Source organism: Lutra lutra, chromosome 8 (assembly GCF_902655055.1).
Source record: "Lutra lutra chromosome 8, mLutLut1.2, whole genome shotgun sequence".
NCBI lineage: Eukaryota > Metazoa > Chordata > Mammalia > Carnivora > Mustelidae > Lutra > Lutra lutra.
The window spans coordinates 76796287-76814919 of NC_062285.1; the positions used below are offsets into that span (position 1 = coordinate 76796287).

At 39.2% G+C, this 18633-nt stretch overlaps 1 protein-coding gene and 1 pseudogene across 2 annotated transcripts; both read left to right on the top strand.

The window, feature by feature from the left end:
* Positions 1 to 3338: 3338 nt before the first annotated feature.
* Positions 3339 to 9941, top strand: MED21 (mediator complex subunit 21). Of its 2 annotated transcripts, XM_047743127.1 has the most exons (4): positions 3339 to 3430; positions 7901 to 8015; positions 8562 to 8662; positions 9463 to 9941. In XM_047743127.1, the coding sequence occupies exons 1-4, from the start codon at positions 3389 to 3391 to the stop codon at positions 9637 to 9639; spliced, it is 435 nt and encodes a 144-aa protein (XP_047599083.1). In that variant the 5' UTR covers positions 3339 to 3388; the 3' UTR covers positions 9640 to 9941. The 2 variants fall into 2 exon arrangements, with proteins under 2 accessions (XP_047599083.1, XP_047599084.1); XM_047743128.1 differs by lacking the exon at positions 9463 to 9941 and having other exon boundaries at positions 3374 to 3430; positions 8546 to 8613.
* Positions 9942 to 13494: 3553 nt separating this feature from the next.
* On the top strand, positions 13495 to 14008 carry LOC125107985 (small integral membrane protein 8-like; annotated as a pseudogene).
* Positions 14009 to 18633: the final 4625 nt, after the last annotated feature.

Consider the following 18633-nt stretch of genomic DNA (forward strand, 5'->3'; position numbering starts at 1 on the left):
AATAGTGTTGCTGTTGAGAAATTCCAAGCTAGGGGCGCCTGGGTGGCTCAGTGGGTTAAAGCCTCTGCCTTCGTCTCAGGTCCTGATCCCAGGATCCTGGGATGGAGCTCTGCTCAGCAGGAAACCTGCTTTCTCCTCTCTCTCTGCCTGCTTCTCTGCCTACTTGTGATCTCCGACTGTCAAATAAATAAAATCTTAAAAAAAAGAAAGAAAGAAAGAAAGAAATCCCAAGCTGGACACAAGAGACAGTTTTGGGCGGGTGAATTTTTCCCTGAAGTCCACAGCTTCAAGAGATTCATAACCCCCTTAAAGATGTATGCAAAATTTTGAGCCTGGTCTGGGGAAAGGGTCCATAGCTTTCATCTGATTCATAAAGGTGTCCATGGCCAAAACAGTCTTAAGAAGCCCAGGGGACCAGGGGTAAATAATAGATGAATAATCTTTTTTTAAAAGATTTTATTTATTTATTTGTCTCAGAGAGAGAGAGAGAGAATGTGCACACAAGCAGGGGGAGTGGCAGGCTGAGGGAGAAACAGGCTCCCTACTCAACAGGGAGCCTGATGCTGGGCTTGATCCCAGGACCCTGGGATCATGACCTGAGCCAAAGTCAGATGCTTAACTGACTGAGCCACCCAGATGTCCCCATGGATGAATACTCTGATTTCACTCAAAATATTATTGGGAGAGTTGGCTGGATTTGTTCTCTGGAGACAGATCATAGTGACCCTTGAAAACCAGGCAGAGATGGCTGGACACCAGCCTGAGGGCTCAGTGGAGCTACTGAAAACCTGTAAGAAGATAATGACAGGACAAAAGCTCTGTCATAACATGATTGTCTTCAAGTTGGCACCTCTCTGCCAGGTGCCCAAGTTCTCTTCAATTGGGCCTCAAAACAGTATTCTCCAAAACAGAATCTCTCCAAAACAGTGTGGGCTCTCTTATTCATCCCTCTCTATTTTTTTTTTTAAAGATTTTATTTATTTAGGGGCACCTGGGTGGCTCAGGGGGTTAAGCCTCTGCCTTCGGCTCAGGTCATGATCCCAGGGTCCTGGGATCGAGCCCCACATCGGGCTCCCTACTTAGCAGGGAGCCTGCTTCCCCCATCTTTCTCTGCCTGCCTCTCTGCCTACTTGTGATCTCTGTCTGTCAAATAAATAAATAAAATCTTAAAAAAAAAAGATTTTATTTATTTAGTTGACAGAGAAAGAGAGAGAGAACACAAGCAGGCAGAAAGGCAGGCAGAGGAAGAAGCAGGCTCCCAGCTGAGGAGAAAGCCCAGTGTGGTGTTTAATCCCAGGACCCTGGGATCACGACTTGAGCAGAAGGCAGATGCTTAACAGACTGAGCCACCCAGGTGCCCCCATCCCTCTATATCTAACTGGGCCCAACTGCTTACATTTCCTTCAAAAGGAGCCTTTCTTCCTCTCTTATCAGAGTCAACCCCCTAGTCTAGGCCCAACCCATTTCATTCTTGGAACTGCAAAGCCCTCCTCCCAGTGAGGCCCTAGCTTATTCATCTTTGCAAACCCAGCATCTAACATATTTTTTGGTACATGGCAAGCATTCAATAAGGTATACTCTAAACTGAGGGTAAGAAGAAACAATCACGACATTATTCCATATTACGGTTAAAACAAATTAGAGTCCTTTCTCATTAATCCCATGATGGTCAGGGGAGGTGTCTTATCTGGAGAGGTTTCTAATTAGGTCCCAGCAGATATGAAGAGGAATTGAGAGGAAGGAGTGGTGAAGCAGAAGTACAGTTTACCAGCTAGCATTGGGGGTAAATCCGACAAGCTGAGTTTTCAGTGGGTAATTCTCCCCAATTTCCCCCAACCCCAGTAGGCTGATCGGGGATAATTAACAAGAGAAGGAGGGTGTAAGAGATGAGTTTGTCCCAAGTCCACAAACCAGTCATTTGCTGATTTCAGGCTCATTTCTTGCCACACTATCCCCAGGCTATAACTTTTTTTAGATACCAAGTCTCTTTCTTTTCTTTTCTTTTCTCTTTCTTTCTTCTCTCTTTCCTTCCTTCCTTTTTTTTTTTTTTTTTTTTTTTTTTTTTTTTTTTTTTTTAAACATAATCTCTATGCCCAGCCTGGGGCTTGAACTCACGACCAGGGGATCAAGCATCACATGCTCCAGTCACCGAAACAGCCAGATACCAAGTTTCTACTATCTTCCTTCACACCTAAACCCTCAACAGGTCTCAAGGCTAAAGTCTAAATTGTACATCTTATCTGTCTAAAAATTGTTGCCGCCCTACCTACACATAAAGGCTCATTTTCCAGGAACCTTCTTTCTCCCAACTACACACTGCAACCTCCAATCTCCTTTCCGCGAACCCTCTTTTGTTCTCCACAGTGAGTTCCTGTCAAAGGAACGAGATTTTTACTGGTTGCCTACACTCACACCTTACCTCTGAACTCCAAATGGCTCTTCTTCTGCCATTCACCTTTGCCCACAGAAACCTCCCTTTTCTAACCATTCTCTTCTTACACCATCAATATAGCTCGATTTAGTACTTAATTTTTTAAAAAGATTTTATTTATTTATTTGACAGAGAGAGATCACAGGCAGAGAGGCAGGCAGAGAGAGAGGAGGAAGCAGGCTCCCTGCTGAGCAGAGAGCCCGATGCGGGGCTCGATCCCAAGACTCTGAGATCGTGACCTGAACCGAAGGCAGCGGCTTAACCCACTGAGCCACCCAGGCGCCCCTAGTACTTAATTTTTCGGGTGTTTTCCATCCCATGTGTGTCAGCTTCCCCAGCACACCCACACTCAGAATTAAAGTATGCAACCAGTCTCCACTTGGGAGATCCTCTCCACCGCCCCCCCCAACCCCCGCCTCCAAAAGCAACAGAGGAGGCACCCTAATGCTTAGCCAAGACTGCCTGGTGAATTTTAACTTGGATGTGTTTTCGTTAAAATCGGTATCGCGACCCCCAAGGATTCTTGAGTTGCCTGCTGGGTATATGTTTTGCGGTCCACCTGGAAACCCAATGCAACACAAGTATTCAAATCAATGTTTAAACATGAATACAAGGGAGGGCAGAGAAAATTACTTTTAAAACCGCAGAAGCTAACAATCCCTGTAGAATGTTTAACACCCAAAAACCTCGAGAACAGTATGTTGGACCCAAATCACGAACGGACTCTGAACTACTGCCAAGTTACTCAAAATACGTGCTGCACAGATGCTTCGCTGATGGAGCTAGCCTAAATAAAGGCTCGGAAAAGTCCCACCCTCCCTCTTCTCGCCAGGCTTGAAGTTCTGTTGACTCCACCCCTTCTAAGAACGCTGCTCTGTGATTGGCCACCACGAGTCCTGAAACCGCCCAATCGCGTACGAACAGCTGCTTTAGCTTCCTTAGCTTGCAAGGAGGAACATGGCGGACCGGCTCACACAGCTGCAGGACGCGGTGAACTCGGTGAGCAATTTCGCTCTCTTAGTCTCTGTCTTCCCTTTTCTGATGTAAAACGAGAGGAAAAGGGGCCCGAGAAAAACACCCGCAAGTGGGGAGCGGACTGAGGAGGGGTTTCAGCAAGAAGCGCTGGCGGCGGCGGGAGGCGGCGCGGCGTCCTGGGAGGTTTGAGGCCGGCTGCGGGCTTTGCTGAGAGCTGAGGGAGGGAGCAGCCTCGTTCGCCTGAAAAGTAGAGGATCTGTCTGTTAGGACACTTGGGCGTCACGGTCCTGTCTTGTTCTCTGGGAACAGTTTTATTTTATTGTCAGTAGCGCTTATGGGATCTCTTCTCTTCCGGGGGTAAGGGGAGAAGCAGCAGGAGCTGCTTTTTCCCTTACCAGTGTTAAGCCGCGGAAGAGAGACTGGGCTCCTGGTTATCGGAGCTTTTTCGTTAAATGTCAGCCGAGAGTATTCCTTTCCCTGGACTTTCAGGTTGAGGCTGGAGTGATGTGAGGTGAGTTTTGTTTCATCGTAGTTGGTTCCTACAGACAAAGGGTTTCGTTCCGTCTCTTGGCGCTCTCTAGCATCAGTTTGGGGAAAACTGACATGCTTACGAGAGGGAATCTGCTAACGCTTGTGTATGTTCCCACTTATTTAAGTCGTCTTTAATGTGTCTCAGAAAGTCTCCTTCCTCTTAAGGGCCAAATCTTTTAAGTCGACCCCCTTACATTGATCGTTCTTATTTTTCCGGTTCTGCCTAACTGGAGAGTTTATGCAAACCGAAGGATTCATATACTCATTACCATTAACAGTTAAAGGGTTTCCCATTAGTAGTTATATTTTTATTGTCGTTCTATTTATATTTTGATGTCCCAGGTAAAATGTCTGTATAGAGAGAATATGTTAACTGGAAAATCTTAAGTATCTGGTCCCTTGCCAATTTTTTCACACTGGAGGCTAAGAAGTTAGGATTCTTATCATTGCATCATCAATCTTTGTTCACTTCAAGGCTGTGAATCTGCCTGTGAAAAATTGATCTACTCTGTAAATAAAATAAGACCTTCTAGGACTGAGAGGGTTAGCCCCTAAATGTTGATGAATTCACTAAGATAAATTCTATTTTATGGTAACTTGCCTGGGCTGCCAGCCAACTTCCCTCTCGGAGATATTCTTTGAGGCTTTTCAAAATCAAATTGTAATGATGCTACTGGGTAGAAATGTTATTTTAGGAGAAATGTTGCATATTCATATGCGTCTTGTAACCAGAAAGTTAGTAGGAGAAAGTGAATATGGCCTTAACTCCAGGGTTAGCATGCTGATAATTGGATTTTGGGGAGAAACCTCTAGGTTAACAAGTATGAATGCCTACTGTGTATGTAAGCATTATCATGTTTACAGAGAAATACTCCCTAAGGAGTTCACAGTCTAATTAGAAAGATGTCATATACTCAAGAGACACTTAAATAACATAAAAGTAGTATTTTGTTAGGTAGTTATAATGAATCAAATGTCTTCAATTATAAGTGCTGAGTTAAATTGGAATATAGAGTGATATGCATTAAAATAGAGCGGATCTTCTTAGCATTGATCTAAATTATAGTTATTTGTAAAAGTATTAAAATAACATTTGTTTTTATCCTCTTGAGAACTCCATGAGGGCAGAAACTATGTCTTGTTCACTGTATCACTCTAATGTTTATATACAATGCTTGTCATAGAGTTTTATTTTTGATAAATATTTGTTGAATAAATGGATTTTGAGAGCTTTTGAAGAACACAGCAGATAGCCACCGTGTTGAATTTTGTGCATGTGTGTTTTTTCCATTCCTTAGAACAGTGGTGTAATGTGAAAATGTTTCCAATTTAAAAATGAAAAACCCTATTCAGGTTACCAGAACCAGAACTGGAATCCACATTTGTGCATTTTCTGAGCACTTACTGTTGCTCCATTTCAAGGAGTAGAATGGGAGCAACACAGTATAGTCAGGAATGAATTTATCACTAGTTAGGTATATATGAAGGATTAGTAGAAAATGAATAAGTAGAGTTGAGTTAGATTATTGAAAGTTTTGAAATAGCCTGAAGAGTTGGAGATTAGTCTCAAAGGCCATGTTGGGGTGAGCTCAAAAATTTTTTTAAAGGTTTATTTATTTGAGAGAGAGGGTGCACATGAGCAGGAGGGGAAAAGGGAAAGGGAGAGAATCTTCACCAGATTCCACATGGAGCCCAACACAGAGCTTGATATCACAACCCTGAGATAACTACCTGAGCCAAAACCCTGAGTTGGACACTTAACCAACTTTGCCACCCAGGCTCCCCTGAGCCCCAAATTTTTAAGCAGGGTAAAATAACATAGTGAAATTGAAAACAAGAAGGAGGATATTGTAACAATTCTGTTGTGAGATAATTACAGAGGCAATGATAATAGAATGAAAAGGGAATAGAAGGATTTGAAGATGAAAGTGAGACTCTGAAGTTAGACTGCTAGTAACTAGGAGATTCTCAATACAAATTAGATATTAAAGGAAACAGTTGATTTTGAGTTCTGTTTAAATAATGGCAGAGTTGGGCGCCTGGGTGGCTCAGTGGGTTAAGCCGCTGCCTTCGGCTCAGGTCATGATCTCGGGGTCCTGGGATCGAGTCCCGCGTCGGGCTCTCTGCTTGGCAGGGAGCCTGCTTCCCTCTCTCTCTCTCTCTCTGCCTCTCCGTCTACTTGTGATCTCTCTCTCTCTGTCAAATAAATAAATAAAATCTTTTAAAAAAATAATAAAATAAATAAATAAATATAAATAATGGCAGAGAAACTTAGTGGAAGTGGTCATGCACTGATTGGAAATAAAAAAACTGAGGTTCAAGAGGTCAGGACAATTGAGGGAAGCTGTTTGGGAGGATAGGAGTCTTAGGTTTGCTGCTTGTAAGGAAGTGGTATTATCAGTCTTCAGAACTGCTTAAGGAATACTTTTAGAGCAGTGGGAATTTACAACTTGAGTCATGGAGAAAAACATTTCCAAATACTTAAGGTGGAGTCCCTTTTCTCTCTCTCTTTTTTAAATTGAGGTATAATTGACATAATATTAGCTTCAGGTGTACAGCATAATGATTCAATATTTGTGTATATTGTGAAAAGATCACAGTAAGTCTAGTTAACATGCCACCATACTGTAGTTACAAAGTTAAAAATTTTTATCTTTTGAAGAGAACTCCTAAGATTTACTCTCTTAGCAACTTTCAAAAATACAACACAGTATTTTTTTTTTTAAAGATTTTATTTATTTATTTGACAGAGAGAAATCACAAGTAGACAGAGAGGCAGGCAGAGAGAGAGAGAGGGAAGCAGGCATCCCGCTGAGCAGAGAGCCCGATGCGGGACTCGATCCCAGGACCCCGAGATCACGACCTGAGCCGAAGGCAGCGGCCTAATCCACTGAGCCACCCAGGCGCCCCAAAAATACAACACAGTATTAACTGTAGTCACCATACTGTACATTATATCCCCATGACTTATTTATTTTATAACTGAAAGATTGTACTTTTTGACCCCGTTCACTCTTCTTGCTCACTTTAACCTGCACCTCATCTCTGATAACCACTAGTCTGTCCTTTATGTGTGAGCTCAGTTTTTGTTTTGTTTAGATTCCATATATAAGTAATATTATGTAGTATTGGTCTTTCTCTGACTTATTTCATTCAGTGTAATGCCCACAAACTCCTTTCATGTTGCAAATGTCAAAATTCCCCTCCCCCCTTTTTAAAAAGATTTTATTTATTCATTTGAGATAGAGGGAGAGAGCAGGAGCAGGGGAAGAAAGGGAGAAGTAGGCTCCCTGCTGAGCCAGGAACCCAGACACAGGGCTTGATCCTAGGACCTTGGGATCATGACCTGAGCCAAAGGCAGATGCTTAATCAACTGAGCCACCCAGGTGCACCCCCTTTTTTTTTAATGGCTGAATAATGTTCCTGTGTGTGTGTATACCAGTTTCTTCATTCATTCATCCATCAATGGCCTTAAGATTTCTTAAGGTGGAGTCTTTTCCATGCTATTTCTTTATACTTGTAACTACTTTAGTCTCAAAAAAAGGGACTATGTACTTTGTATATGAGTTATACATTTTAAAATTTATCCTAGGGCCATACTTTTACTTGCCAGTCAAATTTGCTCTTTTCTACCGCTACCCCCCCGAAATCCTTACTTATGCTTATAACAAATATTGGCATAATTTCTCTTATTATTCTGTTACCTTGGGACAAAAACAAAGATTATCTTGTATTTCCTTTTAACTGTTTTGAGTATGTTGATACCAAACCTTGTTTCTTTGCCTGATTAACACATTTAATCGTTGTTAATAATAACTGGCTAATTTTATCCAAAATTATTCCTGTTCTTTTCCCTTGCTCAGAGGTCATTATTATAGAAACTTATTTTTGTTGCTATTACCGATAAAATCCTGAAAACTGATAAATCCTTTCTAACTCTGACACATTTTCTTTGGCCTCAAGCTTGCAGATCAGTTTTGTAATGCCATTGGAGTGTTGCAACAGTGTGGTCCTCCTGCTTCTTTTAGTAATATTCAAACAGCAATTAACAAAGATCAGCCAGCTAATCCTACGGAAGGTAAATTTTCTTGGCTTGTCTTAATTTGACCATCATATATATTACTTGTAATCCTTTAAGATTAAGTTTATTGAGAAATGTAACTTACATATAGCTTTCTTACAGTCTTGTTGTTTGAGAATATTACTGAAAGTTTTGTTATAAAAGAAATGAATTTGTTACAATTTACATAACATTTCACAATTCCATTCATGTCAAATAACAGATTGTTACTCCTTTAGAGATGAATTTGTATGAATTTAGCTGAATTTCACTTGAGTGACCTTAATAAGGAAGACATCCCATTAACAGATTCCTTTATTCAATTGACTGGCATATTGTCCTTAAAAATGAAATAATTATGTTTAATTCCCAATTTGAGTTAAGAGTAAGGCTAATTCTCAAACATGTAATAGGATTGGTGTGTTAAAATTACATTTTAATCATTCAAAGCCTAGTACAGAAGTAGTTTATGAACTTTTCTGGTTTCATTAGCTTCAAATTTAATTTCTTTCTCTCAAAACTTGACATTCCCTAATACTCTGAATGAGTGATCTCTTTCTTTAGAATATGCCCAGCTCTTTGCAGCACTGATTGCACGAACAGCAAAAGACATTGATGTTTTGATAGATTCATTACCCAGTGAAGAATCTACAGCTGCTTTACAGGTAAAAATCTTTTTTCCTTTGAGAAATTTGCTAGTAGAATTTTGATTAAAGGAGATAGATTTTTAAAAAAAGATTTATTGTTATTTTTTTTGCAAGTAATCTCTACTCCAATGTGGGCCTTGAACTCATGATCCCAAGATTAAGAGTCACATGTTCCTCTGACTGAGCCAGCTAGGTGCTCCAAAGGAGATTTAATACCTTTTGTTACAGTATTCAAAGGTTCATTAAGATTGTTTTATTTATTTGTTATTTTTTTAAAGATTTTATTTTTAAGTAATCTCTACACCTAGCATGGGGCTTGAACTCACAACCCTGAGATCAAGAGTCACATGCTCCATAGACTGAGCCAGCCAGGTGCTCCATGATTAAATTTTAAAATTGAGTTTTTGTTAATTGTAAAGTACTGTAGTTTATTAAAGACCATGCTGAGTATATTGGTTGTCCAATTTTGAGCTATAAGTACACTTCTATTTTTCTCATTTTGGCTCTTTTCCTTTCTTTTGGGTAGTATTCTGGGTGTGGAGTAGAAAGTCCACAAGCAGTGTGGAAGAGAGTCATATGTAGACAGACATTCAGAGATCTCTGATTGAAAATTCATTCTTTTAAATAATTCATACAGGGGATAACTCTTAAAAATCATGTGATTTTAGAATTCCTGACACCGAGAAACCTGTCATAATGGTTAGAGTCCTCCAGATTTAAAAGTAAATACTTCTCTAGTTTTTTATTTCCTTCTCAACTCTTACTAACCTCCAAGTTTTTCATTTCTCAAAAGATGTTTTAATTTGTGTCTTACAAAGGCTGCTAGCTTGTATAAGCTGGAAGAAGAAAACCACGAAGCTGCTACATGTCTGGAGGATGTTGTTTATCGAGGGGACATGCTTCTGGAAAAGATACAAAGTGCACTTGCTGATATTGCGCAGTCACAACTGAAGACAAGGAGTGGTACCCATAGTCAGTCTCTTCCAGACTCCTAGAACCTGTATATACCATGTGGCTGAGAAAAGAACTATTTCAGTGCCATTAAGAATTCTGCATCAAACTTAGATGGAAGCCTTACCAACAGTTACAGAAACATTAAGCACTATGACACGTTACCTTTTTAGCTCTTTTTTAATAGTCTTCTATTTTCACTCTTGATAAGTAAGCCTCTAAAATTGCTATTGAACCAGCTTTAAACCATCATTATGCCATCATTTTTTTATTGAAATGAAATTATTGAGGTAGATATTGCATTAATGGTTATAATATAATTAAACAGGTGTACTTTAAAATTCTACTGTGACGTTTCTATCTTTATTTTATCAAATTTCTACAGTCTTTTTTGCAAATCAAAACATCCCTCAAGCCGGAGAGATGGTAAGTGTAGAGATAGGGGGCATTTCAATTTAGGCTAGTGTCCTTCTGTCTCTTCAGAGGTTTCATTATATAAATTTGGAGCTTGAGCAAGGAAAGTTTCTGAAACCATGTTGCTTTGGAGAAACAGAGTGTTATGGGGGTACCTGTGAGGCTCAGTCAGTTAGGCGCCTGCCTTTGGCTCGGGTCATGATCCTGGAGTTCTGGAATCAAGTCTGGAATCAGGCTCTCTGCTCAGCTGGGAGCCTGCCTCTCTCCCTCTGCCTGTCGCTGCCCCTGGTTGTGCTCTCTCTCTCTTTTTCTTTCCCTCCCTCTGTGTCAAACAAATAAATAAAATCTTTAAAAAAAAAGAAGAAAGAAAAAGAAACAGAAGGCTAGTGTGGCTGGATGAGAGACTAGCTCACTTTTCTGGAAACGTTCTTCTTTTTCCAGAACTTCATACTCATTCTACTTCATCTCCACATGTGTTTCTACTAAGAAATTATCTTCTCTATCTGTAGAATTCCTGTGCTTTTGTGAGAGGGTTTTTCTTCATCCTGCACTATCCTTTCCCGTATCTCTTGATCTCCTTTTTCCATGCTTCTTAATTTGCATTGTGAAGTATGTTCCCAGAGTCATTGATTCCTTCTTATCCTTTTTATTTATCTGAAGGTTCTGCTGATCTTATTAACCTCTCAATTTTTATTCCTGCATTCTAATCTGACCAGAACCTAATTCTACTACATAAATTACTTGAACATTTTCTGCATTCCATCTTATTTTGTTACTGCTAACATTTGTGTCAGTGTTATCAAGTATGATTGTGCACCAACTCTTCCTTCTCCTTGAATCCTTTGATTATTTCCACAAGAATGCTGGAGTTGAAATGTATCTACATTAACTGATTCTGTCTCCTGAGGCTACATTTTTCAGAATATCCTGAGCTACATTTCCTGCAATCTGTTACTATCCGGAGTTTAAGAAAGTTTAAGAACAATAGTCTGAGGGCGCCTGGGTGGCTTAGTGGGTTGGGCCACTGCCTTCGGCTCAGGTCATGATCTCAGGGTCCTGGGATCGGTCCCGCATCGGGCTCTCTGCTCAGCAGGGAGCCTGCTTCCCTCTCTCTCTCTCTCTCTCTCTGCCTGCCTCTCCGTTGTGATCTCTCTCTGTCAAATAAATAAATAAAATCTTTAAAAAAAAAGAACAATAGTCTGAGATTCTGCCTGTTATTCCCATCATAATCAAGCTCTTCCACAGTTCTCGGAAAATACTGCTTAAAGGCACATTATAACTCCAAAATACAATTTAGAGTCATTAATTTTTAAAGTTATGTTAAATGTTATCTATACTAATAGATATTTAAAATGTTGGCTTATTCTCTCTGGCATCACTTAAAATGCATTTTATTTATTTATTTATTTATTTATTTAAATTTTTAAGTAATCTTTTGGGTTGGAGCTCACAACCCTGAAATCAAGAGTCACATGCTCTACCAACTGAGCCAGTCAGGCGCCCCATGAGTAATCATGCTTTCTTTCTTTTTTAAGTTTTATTTATTTAAGTAATCTCTCTATACCTAACATGGGGCTCAAACTCACAACCCCAAAGTCAAGAGTCCCACTTGTCTCACTCCCCTGACTGAGACAGCCAGGTGCCCATTTAAGATGAATTTTATTTTTATTTATCTATTTATTTGAGAGTGAAAGAGTAGACAAGCTAGGGGTGGGGAGGTGGGGAGAGGCAGAGGGAGAAGCAGACTCCCCGCTGAGCAGGGAGCCCAGTGATGCAGGGCTTCATCCTGGGACGCTGGGATCATGACCTGAGCTGAAGGCAGATACTTAACTGACTGAGCGAAACAGGTGCCCTGTAAAATGAATTTTACTTTTAAATACAAGCATGAAGTAGAAGATAACTCACAAAAGAAAGTAATATTCAAAGTACTGAAAAACGCAATTAGCCCCAAGAGAGAAGTACAAAAAGTTATAGCCTTAAACTGTTAGACTACTGTTATCCTTACTGAGATTTTTTTTTTAATATTTGAAATTGCCTGTTTTTTCTGGTTTAAGGTATTACAGAAAAAGAACAATACACATTCTGAAATATTCATAAAGATTGTATGACATAATTCATAAAGACTGTATATAATAGCTTCTCTTAGCTGTCATTTTGTGGACATGGCTGTTGGGTGAGGAAGTCCTGAAAGCTGAAATGGGTATATGGGCAGTGATAGTTTTGCTGCCTGGTACATGGCTTTGGGAGGACAGAAAACAATGGATGTCTGTGTCTTTCATCCCCTAATTCTTCCCTCCCCTTCTACCCAGATTTAAGTTGTTTTAAGGAGAAAACTCCTTAAAAATGGGGTTATGGTCTCTTTCTTCCCAAAGGACCATAGACCCTATATCCCTGTTGGAATTTTCTGGAGAATTCAGGAAAAGGGGGACACAACCCTTCATGGCTTTGTTGGATATGGGTGCTATCGTACTTGGTCTAGTGGGGAGAAGGGACATGCAAATTCAACTTTGGGTCTAGGTAAAGTGACCAGTGAGGATGTTAAATATAACTTTATTGCTAAATATAACTTTGAGCTTGATCTGATAACACTGTGGTCATGGCTTCTACTATGAACATATTATTGGAATAGACATCCTGTGCCCTTGTAATTCCTCATGCAAATGCCAGAGGAGATACACCCATTCAGGACATGCTAAAGGGAGAGAAGTAGTCGTGTGATCTGTAAAACAATCCCCAACCCATCTCCTTGTCCTTTGTCTATGAAGCACCTGGCCATTGACAATTGAATACTGTGCTCCTGGAAAACAGTTACGGGTTCTCCATCTTATTGTGTTCCTGGCAGTGGCTTACTGCAAAGAACCACCTTTCGCTGTATGGCTTTGTTCACATGTGACAAAGCTGGACCCAGACCTCCAAATTCCCATTGTTTGTCTCATAAATGGTTAGTTGAACTGTTTGTCCCCACAGACCAATCTGGACAAAATGCCCTGAAAGGACCTAATCAAACTTTAGGCTTCTCCCCTCACAGACCCCTGAACTTTAATCCACCCTCAGTCTGAACCTGCACTGGAATGTGGAATAGTATGTCCTCAGACACTTCCTGAAAATTAACCACTAAAAAAGACTTCCACTTATCAACCATCCCCTTATATCCATCTGATCTTTGAGACAGTTGGAGATCTTATGGTCAGAGCATTCTCATTGCCACAATATTTTCTAATAAAGTTTTTCTGTACCTAAGTGTGGATTCGTTTTTACTTGATAACACTTGTGTAGGAAAAAAAACCTCATCTTCTCTCATCCCATACCCCCAGAGGCTAAGGCTGGGGCAAAGGGGGCTGAGGCACTCATTCACTGTGAAGTAATAAATCTCTCAGAACATCTTATGTGTACATTTAGGATAAAATTCATAAAGAAAATATTAATAATAAATATTAAAACCCCAACCCTATGAAATGTAAATAACTCAGGGATGAAAGAAATTATACTGGAGATTAGGACATAATTCAGAACTTAATGAAAATATTATGCACAGAAACATGGGGAGAGCAATAGATGTGCAAGGGAGGTGACCTTGCAGCAGGTAATAAATCATTAATCAAGATGTCTTCAGTGTCTGAGCCTCCCAGCTTTAAAAAGGAACCACCCAAAGAGACAGACTTTCAAAACCCAGGGCGCAGAGGTCCATACAACAACTTTATTTCAAGTTGTGAACCCAGAGCTCTTCATTAAGCCTAACCTGTAATGGCTTTTGGATTCGCATGGCTTACACTGGTTATCTACATGCAACACAAGAGAATACGAAGAACCTCTCTGAAGCTATTGATAGTGAGGGATACAGTTTTATAAGGAGGAAAACCTCTCAATGGGATTAATAGTGCTGGATACAGCAGTTGGAGCTTTACTGAGGGCTCTGAAAGCTTCAGATGAAAGATAATGTGTAGTGTCATGCTTCTTGGTCTAGAATGTGTTCATGAGGAAAGAGAGCAGTTGCAATCAGGTCACGAGAGTAAATTTTAAATTTCATCCTTGCGAAGCTGCAGCCCTTACCTCAGTCTCCACAAAAAGAGCTTCTCCTCGCATAATAGTGCCGTGAAATCGAAGTTGTTTTTGCTAATTATTAAGTTCTATGTAATAAAAGCACTCAGTGTTAAAAAACAAAAACTTGTGACATTCTTCTAAGCATTTAGGAGAAATGCAAGTATTATCTTCCTTGCTTATATTAGGGGAAAAAAAGAGGCTGATAATTCATGAGCTAAGCTTCCAGTTGAAAGAAGGAAGGAAATAAAGGCAATGGAAGAAATAAGAAAACAACCATAGGGATGCCTGAGTGGCTCAGTTGGTTAAGCAACTGCCTTCGGCTCAGGTCATGATCCCGGCGCCCTGGGATCGAGTCCCACATCGGGCTCCTTGCTCAGCGGGGAGCCTGCTTCTCCCTCAGCCTCTGCCTGCCATTCTGTCTGCCTGTGCTCATTCTCTCTCTCTCTGACAAATAAATAAAATCTTAAAAAAAAAAAAAAAAAGAAAACAACCATACCATGAGAAAATAAGAAAAGCTCAAAGTTGGGCTTGAAAAAGTAATAAAATTGACACCTTCTGTGAGTTTGGTCAAAGAAAAAAGAGAGATGATATAAATATACAATATGAAGGGTTAAAGTCATATGCATTGTTTAAAAAATTTTTTTTAAAGATTTTTATTCATTTATTTGAGAGAGTGAGAATGAGAGCACAGAGGGAGAGGGAGAAGCAGACCCCCGGCTGAGCAAGGAGCCGGATATGGGCTCTATCCCAGGATCCTAAGATCATGACCTGAGCCAAAGGCAGACACTTAACTGACTGAGCAACCCACGCACCCACATTGATTTTCAAATGAGAAAATTTGAGTACTGTTATGCCAAGAAATTTGAAAATTTTTGATAAAAAGGACATTCCTAGAAAAAAAAAATGTAACAAACAGGCTCAAGGAAATATATAAATCATAGTCATACAATCTTTAAAAAAATACAGTCAAAAGTCTTCTCCATGAATAAAGCACTAAGTCTAGAGAGTTTTATTAGTGAGTTTTGTTAAACATTCAGAGGGCAACATTCTAATTTCAACACAAAGCTCATTGTCAAAATTTCATGGACAGTACAGAAATTAAAACCAATCTTGCTCATGAATATGCAAAAATACTAGCAAATTAAAAGCCATTACATATTAAAAATGGAATATATCACAAATTTATGTTTAATTCCAGAGATACATGGCAGTTTTATCTTTATAAATTACTTTGTATTTTTATGAATGCTTATAAGATGCTTACCATTTTTTTCTTAATTGTACCTTAAAATTGGGATTTTGATTTTGTTTTTGTTTAATGGGATTTTGTTTTTTCCTTCCTTATTGTAACATAAAATGGTATGCTTTACAATTGCCAGAATCTTTGATTTGACTAAAAATAGTAATTTGTCACAGTAGGTTAAAATCGGAATCATATGATCATGTAACTTGTTGATAAAATTCAACGTCTATTTGTGAAAAAAAAACTTTTGGCAAAGGAGAAACAATTTTTAAAATATGAAGGGTGTCTTACAAAATACAGTGAACATCATATTGAAAGGTCAAATGTTCTTCCTTTCAGTTTGAGAATAAGACAAGGATGATTGCTCTAAACATATCTACACATTTTTGTGCTGATAGTCCTAAACAATCCATCTAAGCATGAGAAGGAAATAAAAATTATAAGATTAAAAAAAAGGAAACAAATTATTATTATTTAAGGATGAAATAAGAACCCGGAGAGACGATCAAGAGGATTCCATAGATGAATTTTGAAATGGTTGTTGAATATAAAAACAATGTGCAACACACCAGCCACAAATGGTAGGGAAAAAAATACCTTTTTTTTTTTTTTTAAAGATTTTATTTATTTGAGAGACGGTGTGAGAGAGAGCACAAGCAGGGGGAAGGGCACAGGGAAAGAAGACTCCCGATGAGTAGGGATCCCGATGTGGGACTTGATCCCAGGACCCCGAGATCATGACCTGAGCCAAAGGCAGACACTTACCCCACTAAGCCACCCAGGCACCCCAGAAAAAATTAGTTCTAAAAAATATCTTCCAGAGCCATCTCTGTTGTGCAGTTGGTTTAGTCCAGTTCTCAGTTTGGGCTCAGGTTATGATCTCAGGGTTATGGGATGGAGCCCCTGTCAGGCTCTAGGCTCAGCACAGAGTCTACTTGAAATTCTCTCTCCCTCTCCCCTTGCCCCTCCTGCTCTGTCTCTTTCTCTCTCTCTTTCTCTTTCTCAATAAATAAATAAAATCTTTCCATAGTATCAAAAATGATGTTTCAAAGAGTAAGTACAATTCAAATGTAAGACAAAAATGAAGGAAAACATTGGGCGCCTGGGTGGCTCAGTGGGTTAAGCTCAGGTCATGATCTCAGGTCCTGGGATAGAGTCCCACATCAGGCTCTCTGCTCAGTAGGGAACCTGCTTCCCTCTCTCTCTCTCTGTGCCTGCCTCTCTGCCTACTTGTGATCTTTCTCTGTCAAATATAAATAAAATCTTTTAAAAAAATTAAGGAACACATTCTAAAACTTAATTTTAAAACATTTTTAGAGACCGAAAGACAGTAATACTATCTTTATGAAACAGAAGAGTCAATATTGTAAATATGACAGTTTTCCATAACAGACTCATAGATTTAATACAAGTTTAACAAGGTTTCCAACTGAGATTTCTGTGGAAATTGACAAGTTATTTTTAAAATGTATTGAAAGTATAAATTGTCAATAGATATCAAGATATTCATGAGGAAAGATACCATAATGACAGAGCTTGCTTTAAAAGCAATTAACACAGGGGCACCTGGGTGGCTCAGGAGAGTTAAGTAGACTACCTTCGGCTCTGGTCATGATCCCAAGGGTCCTGGGATCAAGCCCTGCATTGAGCTGGCTGCTCAGTCTGCTGCTTTCTCTCCCTCTGCCACTTTCTTGCTCTATCTCAAATAAATAAAACCTTTAAAAAATAGTAATTAACAGAGCATATTAGTACAGGGATAGACAAATGGACCAATGGAAGAAAACAGAGATAGAATCTAACAGAAATCCACACAAGATAGGAAAATTTGATCTTGACAGAGATGATGCTAGAAACCACTGGGGAAAGAACAGAAATGGTGCTGGAACACTGGTTATATATATGCCATATATTAAAGTCAATGACTATGGGGTTTCTTTTTGGGGTGATGAAAATGTTCTGGAATTAGTCATGACAACTCTGTGAATATACTAAAAACACTGAATTGTGTACTGTAAAAAGATTAATTTCGTAGTATGTGAATTTTATCTTAATAAAATCATTATTAAAAAAATTCATGCCAGGTAGTTTAAAAACATATATGAAGGACAAATACCTAAAATGTTTTAGAATACATTATTAGGAAAATATTTTTAAGACTTCAGGATAGGAAAGCATTTTTAAAAATAGATACAAAAATTTCCCATCATAAAGGAAAATAACACAAAAATTACGGTAAGCAATATATGTCAGACACTATTTCAAACTTACATATATTAACCAATTTAGGAAAGGTTAAATTGAACTGCATTAAAATTTAGATCTTCTGTTCATCAGAAGACTACATAAAGAGAGTGAAAATGCAAGCTAAACTTGGAAGCAGTTATTTGCAACACTTGTAACTGCACAAAGGATTAGTATCTAGACTAGATAAAGCCCTCTTAAGAAATAAGAACCAATAGGAAAAAGATGAACAACCCATTAAAAAAATTGCAAAATTGTCATTTCATAGTCGAGAAATGGCCATTAAAAAGGCAAAAATATTCTACCTCATCAGTAGTCAAAGAAATTTGAATCTGGCTTCTAGGTTTAGGAAGGTTTGCTTTTCAAGGTAGGAAGACAAGCATACTTATTTTTTCATTTAATGCTTTGCTAACTTGATTTATAAATTTTATACATTTAGACATGTGGTCCATAGGTATCCATGTATTCTTGAACAAGGCTACATATGTTCAGGGCAGGCCTATAAATGTATGTTTATATAACTTAAAGAAAAGCAAGGAGATTCCAAAGACAAATTTTTTTTTAAAGATTTTATTTATTTATTTATTTGACAGAGAGAGAGAGAGAGATCACAAGTAGGCAGAGCAGCAGATAGAGGGACGGGGGGAAGCAGGCTCCCTGATGAGCAGAGAGCCCAATTCGGGGCTCTATCCCAGGACCCTGAGATCATCACCTGAGCCAAAGGCAGAGGCTTAACCCACTGAGCCACCCAGGCACCCTGTAATAATATTCTTGAACTGAGAGGTATGTATTTACCAAAACAATATTTAATGCAAACTATATTTTATTTTCTTTCTTTCTTTTTTTTAGAGAAAGAGAGAGAGAACAAGAGAACAAGTACAAGCAGATGGGGAGGGGGAGAGGGAGAAGGAGAGAGGGAATTTTAAGCAGGCTCCATGCCCAGCATGGTGCTCCATCTCATGACCCTGAGATCATGACCTGAGCTGAAATTAAGAGTTTGACCAACTAGGGGATGCCTGGGTGGCTCAGTTGGTTAAGCCGCTGCCTTCGGCTCGGGTCATGATCCTGGGGTCCTGGGATCGAGTCCCGCATCGGGCTC